The following is a 13,632-nucleotide window of genomic DNA, read 5'->3' as shown; positions in this document are numbered from 1 at the left end:
CCAAATATTTAAAACATAGACTCAGTATATTTAAAAAAAAAAAAAGTAATAAAATATGTTTGTGTAATTTGACACGCATATGAATGAGACAGGTAGCCGAACTTCGAAACGTTTTTTTTTTTGTTTTTTATTTATTTATTAATATTTTTTAATGCACACTCTCCCAACAGGTGCTTTGCATGTAATCTGAGACTGTCTGTGAAGCATTGCCCTGTTGTGTATTATTGTAATGATATTTCTGAATTCAGTGCATTAAATATGTATAGTGTATACCCTTAATATAGGCACCCTTGATTCATTTTAGCAAAACGGAATGTAAAAAAAAATTGCTTTCTCTTCACTTATTGTTTTTAATTGAAGTAAAATTTACATAAAAATAAATGTGGAATATCGTTTTTTCTATTATTTGTATACTGGTCTATTATTGTACTTTAATTAAAGGGCAGATTTTTTGAATATTTTAAATGAAAATTATAAACTGATTTATGATTGATATCACTTGCCCTTACATCGTCGTCTTCTGTTTTATTTTCCAATGGCCTGCTTTTCAAAACGAATTGATGTGTTTCCAGTGCAAACTTTTTATTTATTGTTGGTGGCTATTAATAAACACAACTGTACCTTTTATTTTGCTTGACTTATAGTTTTTTGAACTGTGTAGAGTAGACTCTAATTTTAAATACATTTTTTATACTCCTTAAATTTGATTAAGTCTGGCATGCTTGATATGTCTTGTATTTCAGGCTCCTGCTGCCTTTGGACTCGTCTCTTTCCTCATGCATGCGGGTTTAGAAAGAAACCGTATCCGGAAACATCTATTAGTCTTTGCCTTGGCTGCCCCTGTTTTGGCCATGCTCACCTACGTAGGACTCAGTCAGGTATGTTTAAGTATTACAGAAAGTAACACTTTACAACAAGGTTCCATTTGATAGCATTAGTTAGCAAACTAACAATGAAATAAAAAACCTTCTAAAGCATATTAGTACTGATACTTTTTAAGAAAATATTTTTAAATATTATTCAATATTTTTAAATACAAATTTAATACTGTAACAAATGTATTGCTCACTGTTAGTTAATGTTAGTTAATGCATTATATAGTTAACAAATAGAACCTTATTGCAAAAATTGTAAAGTAAAAATAAATAATAATAATAATAATAATATTAAAAATAAGAATGTTATATTTTAAGAGTGCATTAGTGCCTGCCCACTCTGTCAGCGATGTTGCTTCTGGAATTATCTTTTTTTACAAAGGTTAAATACTGTTTTCCTTTGTTTACCTGTTTACTGCTACAGTCCCATGAAGCTTTGTGAATGGCATAATCAAATGAAAAGGAATGGTGAAATAAAGAACTTTTCATTTCGTATCAATAGAAAGGATATTTTGGCAATATATTGGGGAGAAAAAAAAACTATTGCAAAATATGCTCTCTATGAAGAAAATTAGTTTTGTCTTCCGGAACCAGACTGATACACACAATTTTCCAAATAAATTCTCCAAATATTTAAAACATAGACTCAGTATATTTAAAAAAAAAAAAAAGTAATAAAATATGTTTGTGTAATTTGACACGCATATGAATGAGACAGGTAGCCGAACTTCGAAACTTTTTTTTTTAGTTTTTAATTAATTTATTAATTTTTTTAATGCACACTCTCCCAACAGGTGCTTTGCATGCAATCTGAGACTATGTCGGTGAAGCATTGCCCTGTTGTGTATTATTGTAATGATATTTCTGAATTCAGTGCATTAAATATGTATAGTGTATACCCTTAATATAGGCACCCTTGATTCATTTTAGCAAAACGGAATGTAAAAAAAAATTACTTTCTCTTCGCTTATTGTTTTTAATTGAAGTAAAATTTACATAAAAATAAATGTGGAATATCGTTTTTTCTATTATTTGTATACTGGTCTATTATTGTACTTTAATTAAAGGGCAGATTTTTTTAGACTGATACACACAATAATACCTTTATTTATTAATTTATGTAATCTATTTTTATTATTATTATTCATTTGACTCTAAAACTACCCTGCCAATATTTATTTAAATGTGTGCTAAATTCACATATATCCTTGAATGTGTTTGTTTTTTTTGTCTATTTTCTTTCGTATTTTTGTTCACCTGTAGGGATTGTTTTTTGAACTGTGTAGAGTAGACTCTAATTTTAAATACATTTTTTATACTCCTTAAATTTGATTAAGTCTGGCATGCTTGATATGTCTTGTATTTCAGGCTCCTGCTGCCTTTGGACTCGTCTCTTTCCTCATGCATGCGGGTTTAGAAAGAAACCGTATCCGGAAACATCTATTAGTCTTTGCCTTGGCTGCCCCTGTTTTGGCCATGCTCACCTACGTAGGACTCAGTCAGGTATGTTTAAGTATTACAGAAAGTAACACTTTACAACAAGGTTCCATTTGATAGCATTAGTTAGCAAACTAACAATGAAATAAAAAACCTTCTAAAGCATATTAGTACTGATACTTTTTAAGAAAATATTTTTAAATATTATTCAATATTTTTAAATACAAATTTAATACTGTAACAAATGTATTGCTCACTGTTAGTTAATGTTAGTTAATGCATTATATAGTTAACAAATAGAACCTTATTGCAAAAATTGTAAAGTAAAAATAAATAATAATAATAATAATAATATTAAAAATAAGAATGTTATATTTTAAGAGTGCATTAGTGCCTGCCCACTCTGTCAGCGATGTTGCTTCTGGAATTATCTTTTTTTACAAAGGTTAAATACTGTTTTCCTTTGTTTACCTGTTTACTGCTACAGTCCCATGAAGCTTTGTGAATGGCATAATCAAATGAAAAGGAATGGTGAAATAAAGAACTTTTCATTTCGTATCAATAGAAAGGATATTTTGGCAATATATTGGGGAGAAAAAAAAACTATTGCAAAATATGCTCTCTATGAAGAAAATTAGTTTTGTCTTCCGGAACCAGACTGATACACACAATAATACCTTTATTTATTAATTTATGTAATCTATTTTTATTATTATTCATTTGACTCTAAAACTACCCTGCCAATATTTATTTAAATGTGTGCTAAATTCACATATATCCTTGAATGTGTTTGTTTTTTGTCTATTTTCTTTAGTATTTTTGTTCCCCTGTAGGGATTGTAACAATTTTATTTTATAATGTTACATCTACTAATTACCCCATAATGGCACAAGGTTTAGTGTCCTTTTTATAACTTCACAGCAATAACTTCAGATGCTTTACCAGGGTTACATAACAAGCATGGAGACCCACGCTGTGTTTTTCAGATTTGTCCCGCAGGCTTCCCATCGCCAAGATCACTCACCTCTGGCTCTCCTGCTGTGAAACACCCCATAATTGTGCTTCTTTAGACAGCCTGGAAATCACTGAAATGCAGAAAAGCAATGCAATCTTACCGCTGGGACGTCAACGAGCATCCCTATAACAATACTGAATATTTAATGGCTGCCAAAAAACAAGTTTCTACCAATCCGACGGTGTCCTAGATTCACCCGTCATCTAACACTTTTCCTCTTCTTCCATCCAGAGCAGTAAAGAGGCGCTATCTGACGTCAACGCCACCGGCGTGGCCATGCTGTTTTCCGCCGGCACCTTCCTGTACGTAGCCACGGTGCACGTCCTCCCGGAAGTGGGCGGCATGGGCGGCCACAGCCACTCGCCCGGAGGCAGCGCAGGGAAGGGCCTGAGCAAAGTGGAGGTTGGAGCTCTGGTTCTAGGCTGTCTGATACCTCTGGTGCTGTCCATCGGCCACCAGCACTAGTGTTCTTCACTTGAAGCAACACTGAAGAAGGTCTGAAAAGTGTAAACGGGACTTTGAACAGAATTGGCCGCAGATGTGGTTTGAATCATGCCTCTGTCGGTTTATTCAAGTTGACGGTTGGAGTGAACGCAGGAACATTGCAGTCGGGATCAAGATTTGAGAAGCGCCTATGGACTTCTGGAATGGGCTGCCCTGTCCCTTCATAAAGCCCTGTGGGCTGACGGCTTACGATGACCATACACAAATAAATGCAATCATGTGTCCACCTCTTAATTTTGTTTTCTTCAGTGGTGCTGGTTTAAAAAGATGCGGTTGTCATGTATGCTTTAAATTTGGTATTTTATTGGTTTTTATATGAAATTTGTCCATGAATCTTTTAAAAGATGAACCAACACCATTTAACACCATGTGCCCATTTACAATGATGATAAATGTTTAGATGCTTTACAAACATTAAATGTATTGAGTTTGTTGTCCCTCTTTTTCTACAGTATTGATTAGTTGTTTTAAACTTTGATTAAATTTCACCTTGCCTAGCTAGTTAGCTAAAACACTAGAACATTTCCATGTTTTCTTTGTTTTTACTCCCTTGATATGTTTATGTATATATATATTATTAAATGACACTTGAAAAATGGGTTGTCCAAAGTCTTGCAGGTGGACATTTTTCTGTTGAGTTCAGTGCATGTACAGCTTTATTATTTGACTTACCAACCATTTTTCAAACCTGACTGGTTGTTTAATCATGAAAAAAAGCATCTGATTGGTTATTCAGGTGTTTTGTACTGTGATGCCTGCTCCGAGCAGAGACTGTGTACTGTAAATATGTATTCTCTGTATAAATGACAAACAAAAATACCCTGTTTGACATCCTGGTTGACACCCCGAGGAGTTTTTAAGTCTGGGAAAGAAAGATTGTTTTTGAAATGAATGATTATTGACACTTCCATTTTTATTTGGGACTTATTCTTTGAGAATTTGAGGTCAGTTGGAAAGATATATATATATATATGGTGGATTTCTGCTTTGGTCAGCTGAAGGTTTTAGATCTGCGAACGGGAAAGCTGCGGTGTTCATCACCAAGTTACTTAATGGTTGCCTCTTGCCAACTTGGGACACCAGCAACATCCTATGATCCTGGTTTACAAACTGTCTTGCTCTGAAAAATGACCGTCATAGTCTATTTGAAAGATGTGTTAGTGCTTTTAGCTCTCTAGTGCCCTCATCTTACCGTAGTGCACAAGTGCAGCATCAACCTCAAACTGTGGAAGAAACACTGATGAGAGACTTCATGCTGATTTGTGGATAATTATTATTTTATGACACCTTTTAAAGGGAAAACTAGATAAACTTAGCCTCATTCGAATACTACGACATGACCTCCCAGAAACTTGGGACAGATATATAATGGAATTAAATTTTGTGCCATAAGGACTTATTTCTGCTCGTACAGCTCAGAGATTTTTACAATGTGGCGAGATGTGATGAATTCATGATGAATTGAGTTTTGGGCTTTTATGTGATCATTCCACAAGAGGAGTATGCCTTATTTTTCTCACAGTTGTTAAAATGGTTTCACAATTCTTTGTTCATGATTTGAATAAACTTTTATTTTTTTAATGGATGCAGATCTATGGATGCTTACTATGTACCTTATTTTGCCTGTCTAATGACATTTGGAATTGCATTGAGAAATATTTTCACATGTGATTTAATGAAGCAAATAAATGGTAAATGGAAAAATATGAGTTATTGTCCAGTAATAAAGAAATAAACAGGCACATCTTTGGATATTGGCAGCAATCGGGAACATTAATCTACTTTTTTTTTAACACTTTCAATGTTTACAGTTATGTCACATTGTAGGCCAAACAGAATATGATTACATCAACGTTTTGATTATTATGACTATTATTTTACATATTTAATAATAGACACTTAAACATTGAAATTCTTCATACAAATATTTGTATATTAAAGATATAGTAATCCAAATACAGAGAAATAAATATGAATCATTTCAATATTTATGTGAAAATAATTATAGATTTTTACACAAATTACAGCTCTCAGTCATGCCTGTGCTGAAGTATCTTTTCCACCACATACAACAGTTTTTACCCTAATAACGTTTTATCGAACGTTAGCATGCTTAATAACAAGATAACATCGTAAATGAAGATCATGTTTGAAAAGAGGGATGAGATGTGATGTATGAAGAAACTAAAGAAATATTGCATCCTTCGTCATTTCAAATTAAGCTCTTTCAATACATACTGTACTATGCAAATAGCCTTTAGTCTATGTGTAAAGTTACAGATGAAGTGTTATTAAATATAAATCCACTGGATCTAGAAGCTGTGTTAAGTGTCTATCCCTGATCCATTAGCAAACTACACACTCGTAAATGATACCATATACAAATTACAGCTCTCAGTCATGCCTGTGCTGAAGTATCTTTTCCACCACATACAACAGTTTTTACCCTAATAACGTTTTATCGAACGTTAGCATGCTTAATAACAAGATAACATCGTAAATGAAGATCATGTTTGAAAAGAGGGATGAGATGTGATGTATGAAGAAACTAAAGAAATATTGCATCCTTCGTCATTTCAAATTAAGCTCTTTCAATACATACTGTACTATGCAAATAGCCTTTAGTCTATGTGTAAAGTTACAGATGAAGTGTTATTAAATATAAATCCACTGGATCTAGAAGCTGTGTTAAGTGTCTAGAGTACATAATCCCTGATCCATTAGCAAACTACACACTCGTAAATGATACCATACGTTCAATGATAAGACAAATCACTGTAAACATGGCAGATTTACAAGCATATAGATCCAAAACGTGTTTGGTGAAGTTGTTTGGACAGGAATACATCTGTAATCCAAACACTTACGCACACAACAGCACCAAATGGCTCTTTAGCAGATTAATCTGTCAGTAAAATTGGACAGATTGCTCTTTTATGTAAGAACAACATCTAAAATCTATTTTCCCCACCTGTCTAATATATATTTGGTTAGTATAGTCACTTTTGTCCCTGTGGACACATTTTCAGGAATGAAATGTCTTACTCGTTTGTTTTAAGACTATTTAAAATAATAAAACACAATTTGTACAATACATTTACAATTAAAAAACAATAATGTTTTGATAAATTTTGCATTTTGTCAGAATTAGAGCTTGATTGAAAACAACACATTTCTTCACACATCACATCGCATACTTTATATTAAGTATGATCTTTACTGATACTGCTGTCACGAAATACAATAACTTTTGATAAAACTTGATTAGGGGCACAATCTGTTATTTGTAGTGGCACACAAGTTTAGTTTAGTTTGGTTATTTTTAAAGCACTTTTAAAACAGCCTAGAGACTGGCCAAAGTGCTGTACATGAGCAAAGTAATAAGTTCAATATAAAAAATAATCAAAATGAACATGAGCAGAATACACAAATACTACATTTAAAACAGAAACAAAAATCAGCAATTAACACATGTTGATGGCTAAGGAGAACAAATGAGTTTTAAGAAGAGATTTAAAAACTGGTGAAGAGGGGGCCATTCTAAGTTGTACTGGCAAGCTATTCCACAGTCGAGGACCTAACACCGAATAAGCTCGATCCCCTCTGCGTTTAACTTTGAACAAGCGATTGTCAATAAGTTAAGGTTACAGAACTGGTCATACTGAGCATAAAGAATTGTATGCTCTGTATATGCTAAGCTATAAGGAAGCTATCACTATGGCTAAATCTGAATTTTAAATTTTTTACATTTACAATTTATTTGGCGCAAGTGAAGGGAATACTAAGCTTTTCTCTACTGTTAATAAACTTATGCAGTTTACTAAATCTCTACCATCACACTTATGTAATGTAATTCTTTTATGGATTATTGTAATACAAAAATTAGAAGTATTCATAAAGAAATACCTGCATATAATGTTAGCTGCGGCTGTTTAGATCCCTTCTTTCCTAAACTTTCTCAGTCCACTTTCTCTAACTTTAGTCTATACTGTTGATGAGGTAACCTTCACCATTCAGATCTCTAAATCCACTACCTGTCAGCTGGATCCTCTTTCAACATACTTATCTTCTCTGTCCTCTTTAATTACTGACATTTTTCATTCTTCACTGTCTTCTGGTTTTGTTCCTTTATCACTTAAAACTGCTATAATAACCCCTATACTTAAAAAACCAGGAGCAGATCCAACTAATTTTGACAATGTTCGTCCTATTTCAAATTTACCATTTATTTCCCATTTACCATACGTTCAATGATAAGACAAATCACTGTAAACATGGCAGATTTACAAGCATATAGATCCAAAACGTGTTTGGTGAAGTTGTTTGGACAGGAATACATCTGTAATCCAAACACTTACGCACACAACAGCACCAAATGGCTCTTTAGCAGATTAATCTGTCAGTAAAATTGGACAGATTGCTCTTTTATGTAAGAACAACATCTAAAATCTATTTTCCCCACCTGTCTAATATATATTTGGTTAGTATAGTCACTTTTGTCCCTGTGGACACATTTTCAGGAATGAAATGTCTTACTCGTTTGTTTTAAGACTATTTAAAATAATAAAATACAATTTGTACAATACATTTACAATTAAAAAACAATAATGTTTTGATACATTTTACATTTTGTCAGAATTAGAGCTTGATTGAAAACAACACATTTCTTCACACATCACATCGCATACTTTATATTAAGTATGATCTTTACTGATACTGCTGTCACCAAATACAATAACTTTTGATAAAACTTTATTAGGGGCACAATCTGTTATTTGTAGTGGCACACAAGTTTAGTTTAGTTTGGTTATTTTTAAAGCACTTTTAAAACAGCCTAGAGACTGGCCAAAGTGCTGTACATGAGCAAAGTAATAAGTTCAATATAAAAAATAATCAAAATGAACATGAGCAGAATACACAAATACTACATTTAAAACAGAAACAAAAATCAGCAATTAACACATGTTGATGGCTAAGGAGAACAAATGAGTTTTAAGAAGAGATTTAAAAACTGGTGAAGAGGGGGCCATTCTAAGTTGTACTGGCAAGCTATTCCACAGTCGAGGACCTAACACCGAATAAGCTCGATCCCCTCTGCGTTTAACTTTGAACAAGCGATTGTCAATAAGTTAAGGTTACAGAACTGGTCATACTGAGCATAAAGAATTGTATGCTCTGTATATGCTAAGCTATAAGGAAGCTATCACTATGGCTAAATCTGAATTTTAAATTTTTTACATTTACAATTTATTTGGCGCAAGTGAAGGGAATACTAAGCTTTTCTCTACTGTTAATAAACTTATGCAGTTTACTAAATCTCTACCATCACACTTGTATTCTACTACTGTATGTAATTCTTTTATGGATTATTGTAATACAAAAATTTGAAGTATTCATAAAGAAATACTTGCATATAATGTTAGCTGCGGCTGTTTAGATCCCTTCTTTCCTAAACTTTCTCAGTCCACTTTCTCTAACTTTAGTCTATACTGTTGATGAGGTAACCTTCACCATTCAGATCTCTAAATCCACTACCTGTCAGCTGGATCCTCTTCCAAGATACTTATCTTCTCTGTCCTCTTTAATTACTGACATTTTTCATTCTTCACTGTCTTCTGGTTTTGTTCCTTTATCACTTAAAACTGCTATAATAACCCCTATACTTAAAAAACCAGGAGCAGATCCAACTAATTTTGACAATGTTCGTCCTATTTCAAATTTACCATTTATTTCCCATTTATTTCCATTTATTTCAAATGATCTTTCTGGCAATAATTTGTTTGAAAAAAATTGTATGCTCTGTATATGCTAAGCTATAAGGAAGCTATCACTATGGCTAAATCTGAATTTTAAATTTTTTACATTTACAATTTATTTGGCGCAAGTGAAGGGAATACTAAGCTTTTCTCTACTGTTAATAAACTTATGCAGTTTACTAAATCTCTACCATCACACTTATGTAATGTAATTCTTTTATGGATTATTGTAATACAAAAATTAGAAGTATTCATAAAGAAATACCTGCATATAATGTTAGCTGCGGCTGTTTAGATCCCTTCTTTCCTAAACTTTCTCAGTCCACTTTCTCTAACTTTAGTCTATACTGTTGATGAGGTAACCTTCACCATTCAGATCTCTAAATCCACTACCTGTCAGCTGGATCCTCTTTCAACATACTTATCTTCTCTGTCCTCTTTAATTACTGACATTTTTCATTCTTCACTGTCTTCTGGTTTTGTTCCTTATCACTTAAAACTGCTATAATAACCCCTATACTTAAAAAACCAGGAGCAGATCCAACTAATTTTGACAATGTTCGTCCTATTTCAAATTTACCATTTATTTCCCATTTATTTCCATTTATTTCAAATGATCTTTCTGGCAATAATTTGTTTGAAAAATTTCAATCTGGCTTCCGTCCACTTAATACGGAGACGGCACTTGTTAAAATCACTAATGATTTGCTTATGGCAGCGGACTCTGGACAGCTGACTATACTTATTTTACTCGATCTGAGTGCTGCATTTGATACAATCTTACAAAAGATCCTCTTAGACAGGCTTGTCTCCCTGGGATTTACAGGCACCTGTCTGTCTTGGTTTCGATCATATCTTTCTGGTCGCACTCAGTTACTTAAAAACAACAGTTACTTACAACTTAAAAACTTCACTTCAGATCTGAGTTATTGCATGCCACTGATAGTGTTCCCCAAGGCTCAGTCCTGTGGCCTCTTCTATTCATTATTTATTTACTGACCCTTGGACACATTTTTAGGAAGTTTGGAATTTATTTCCATTGCTATGCTGACAACACCCTGCTCTATATGTCTTCCATGCCTAATTCGGTATTTCCTCTCTGGACAGCTGACTATACTTATTTTACTCGATCTGAGTGCTGCATTTGATACAATCTTACAAAAGATCCTCTTAGACAGGCTTGTCTCCCTGGGATTTACAGGCACCTGTCTGTCTTGGTTTCGATCATATCTTTCTGGTCGCACTCAGTTTGTACAACTTAAAAACTTCACTTCAGATCTGAGTTATTGCATGCCACTGATAGTGTTCCCCAAGGCTCAGTCCTGTGGCCTCTTCTATTCATTATTTATTTACTGCCCCTTGGACACATTTTTAGGAAGTTTGGAATTTATTTCCATTGCTATGCTGACAACACCCTGCTCTATATGTCTTCCATGCCTAATTCGGTATTTCCCCCTCCTTCTCTGTTGAGCTGTTTAGCTGAAATACAAAACTGGTTTTCATCTGATTTCCTTAAACTTAATAGTGATAAAACTGAAATTCTTCTTGTAGGTACAAAGTCTAATTTGGTAAAATCTGGTAATTTTTCTGTGACTATTGGTAAGTCAACAGTTTTTCCATCCTCTCAGGTAAAGAATCTGAGTGTTGTCCTCGATAGCAACTTATCTTTTGAAAACCATATTAATAATTTTATTCATTCGGCCAACTTTCATACATAAAGCATCTTCTTCCATTTTTGACAGCACTACTACTCTTGTACATGCTTTGGTTACATCACGTATTGATCACTGCAACTCTATTCTATATGGTCTTCCTTCGAAAGCCTTACATAAACTACAGCTGGTCCAGAATTCAGCTGCACAAATTATTTCTTGAACTCCTTTCATAGAGCACATTTCTCCCGTTCTTACACTGTCTTAAATATCGAATTGATTTCAAAATCCTGCTTCTTACGTATAAGGCCCTTAATAATTTAGCTCCATTATATCTCACTGATCTTCTTCAAATTTTACATAAAGCATCTTCTTCCATTTTTGACAGCACTACTACTCTTGTACATGCTTTGGTTACATCACGTATTGATCACAGCAACTCTATTCTATATGGTCTTCCTTCGAAAGCCTTACATAAACTACAGCTGGTCCAGAATTCAGCTGCACAAATTATTTCTTGAACTCCTTTCATAGAGCACATTTCTCCCGTTCTTACACTGGCTTAAATATCGAATTGATTTCAAAATCCTGCTTCTTACGTATAAGGCCCTTAATAATTTAGCTCCATTATATCTCACTGATCTTCTTCAAATTCGCACTCCTGTACGTACTCTTAGATCTTCTTCAATCTCTCTAGTTCAACCACGTGTCCGTCTGAGAAGTATGGGGTCCAGGGCTTTTAATTATGCTGCCCTTCACTTGTGGGATGCCCTTCCCCAGGACATTTGTAACAGTGACAGTCTTCACACTTTTGAATCATGTCTTAAAACTCATTTATTTAAGCAGGCATATCAATGATTGTATGTGTTGATTAGTTAGTTTTATTTTTAGAGTTTTATTGTATTTTTATTGTCTGTCTGGTTTGATGTTGTTGTTGATCGATGATGTTATAGGGATATTTGTAAAAATGAATGAATGAAAAAAATAATAATAATAAATACACAAATAGAAGAATTTTGAAGTCAATCCTGAAGTGGACTGGAAGCCAATGAAGAGCTCGCAAAACGGGGGTGGCATGGTCATTTTTGTGACCATTTCTAAGACATTTAGCTGCAGCATTTTGAACCAGTTGAAGTCGAGCTACCTGAGGCATGGATATACCGTAAAAAAAGAGAATTGCAATAATCCAAACATGAAGTTGTAAAAGCATGGATAACTGTCTCAAGAGACTTTTCAGACAGAAAATGTTTTATTTTAGAAAGTGAACAAAGCTGGAAAAAACTAGAGGCAAGGATACATGTGTATCTAATGTTAGCCGACTATCAATGAGAACACCCAGGTTACATACACAACTTGAATTAAAAACAGACAGATTGCCCAGAGCTGAATTATTAAACTCCGATTTATCAGATGGACCAAAAATTATAATCTCAGTCTTAGAGTCATTTAGAGTTAAACAATTTGTTGGATAGCCAAAGTTTGACATTGTCGATTAATCGCATTCAAAATAAACGTTTTTGTTTACATAATATATGTGTGTGTGTTGTGTATATTTTTATGTATGTAAAAACACATGCAGTATATATATATATATGAAAATATTTACATGTATATATTTATATAATTCATATTATAAATTAATATATTAAATATATAACATATTTTTCTTAAATATATACATGCATCTGTGTATTTATACAGTGTATACATAATAAACAGTACACACATATATATTATGTAAACAAAAATGTTCTGATTAACCATGATTAACCGTTTGACAGCATTAATTCACATATTTATTTATTTATTAATTTATTTATGTCGATGAATTTTCATTTCAATTCATTTTACTGTAAGATAGCAAGCCTGTGTCTGGGACGTAGGTAAAATGATAAAAGTCTACACATAAAATGAATTCAATAAATGATAAAGGCATGGCAAAAGTTTTCAGAAACACTGTTTCTATAGTTGCCTCTCTACAATTTCTGTAGTAGTAATTTGTTAGTTTAAAAAAAAAATCAATTTAATTTACATCTTCAATAGTTAAAGAAACATGGATGGATGGATGGATGAATGGATAGATAGATCCAACGTCATAAGTGATGTAATCTGCAAAGTAATAGCTTTTCTCTTCAAAATATTGCATTGACGTATCTCAGATTTATGTTTTATTTTAGAAAGTGAACAAAGCTGGAAAAAACTAGAGGCAAGGATACATGTGTATCTAATGTTAGCCGACTATCAATGAGAACACCCAGGTTACATACACAACTTGAATTAAAAACAGACAGATTGCCCAGAGCTGAATTATTAAACTCCGATTTATCAGATGGACCAAAAATTATAATCTCAGTCTTAGAGTCATTTAGAGTTAAACAATTTGTTGGATAGCC

The 13,632-nt window shown here is 33.2% G+C and overlaps 1 protein-coding gene across 1 annotated transcript in view; it reads left to right on the top strand.

The window, feature by feature from the left end:
- slc39a9 (solute carrier family 39 member 9) overlaps window positions 1–5,426 on the top strand; it is a 10,326-nt gene extending 4,900 nt beyond the window's left edge. Inside the window, exons 5-6 of the mRNA XM_016292606.1 lie at window positions 744–878; window positions 3,559–5,426. Of these exons, the coding sequence (XP_016148092.1) occupies window positions 744–878; window positions 3,559–3,792 (369 nt within the window). The 3' untranslated portion in view covers window positions 3,793–5,426. The remainder of the gene's footprint in view (window positions 1–743; window positions 879–3,558) is intronic.
- The last annotated feature ends 8,206 nt before the right edge of the window (window positions 5,427–13,632 follow it).

This window comes from Sinocyclocheilus grahami, unplaced genomic scaffold (genome assembly GCF_001515645.1).
Source record: "Sinocyclocheilus grahami isolate Dianchi unplaced genomic scaffold, SAMN03320097.WGS_v1.1 scaffold288.1, whole genome shotgun sequence".
Lineage (NCBI taxonomy): Eukaryota > Metazoa > Chordata > Actinopteri > Cypriniformes > Cyprinidae > Sinocyclocheilus > Sinocyclocheilus grahami.
Note: the sequence above shows the minus strand (reverse complement) of the source record. Positions and strands in the feature narration are given on the sequence as shown.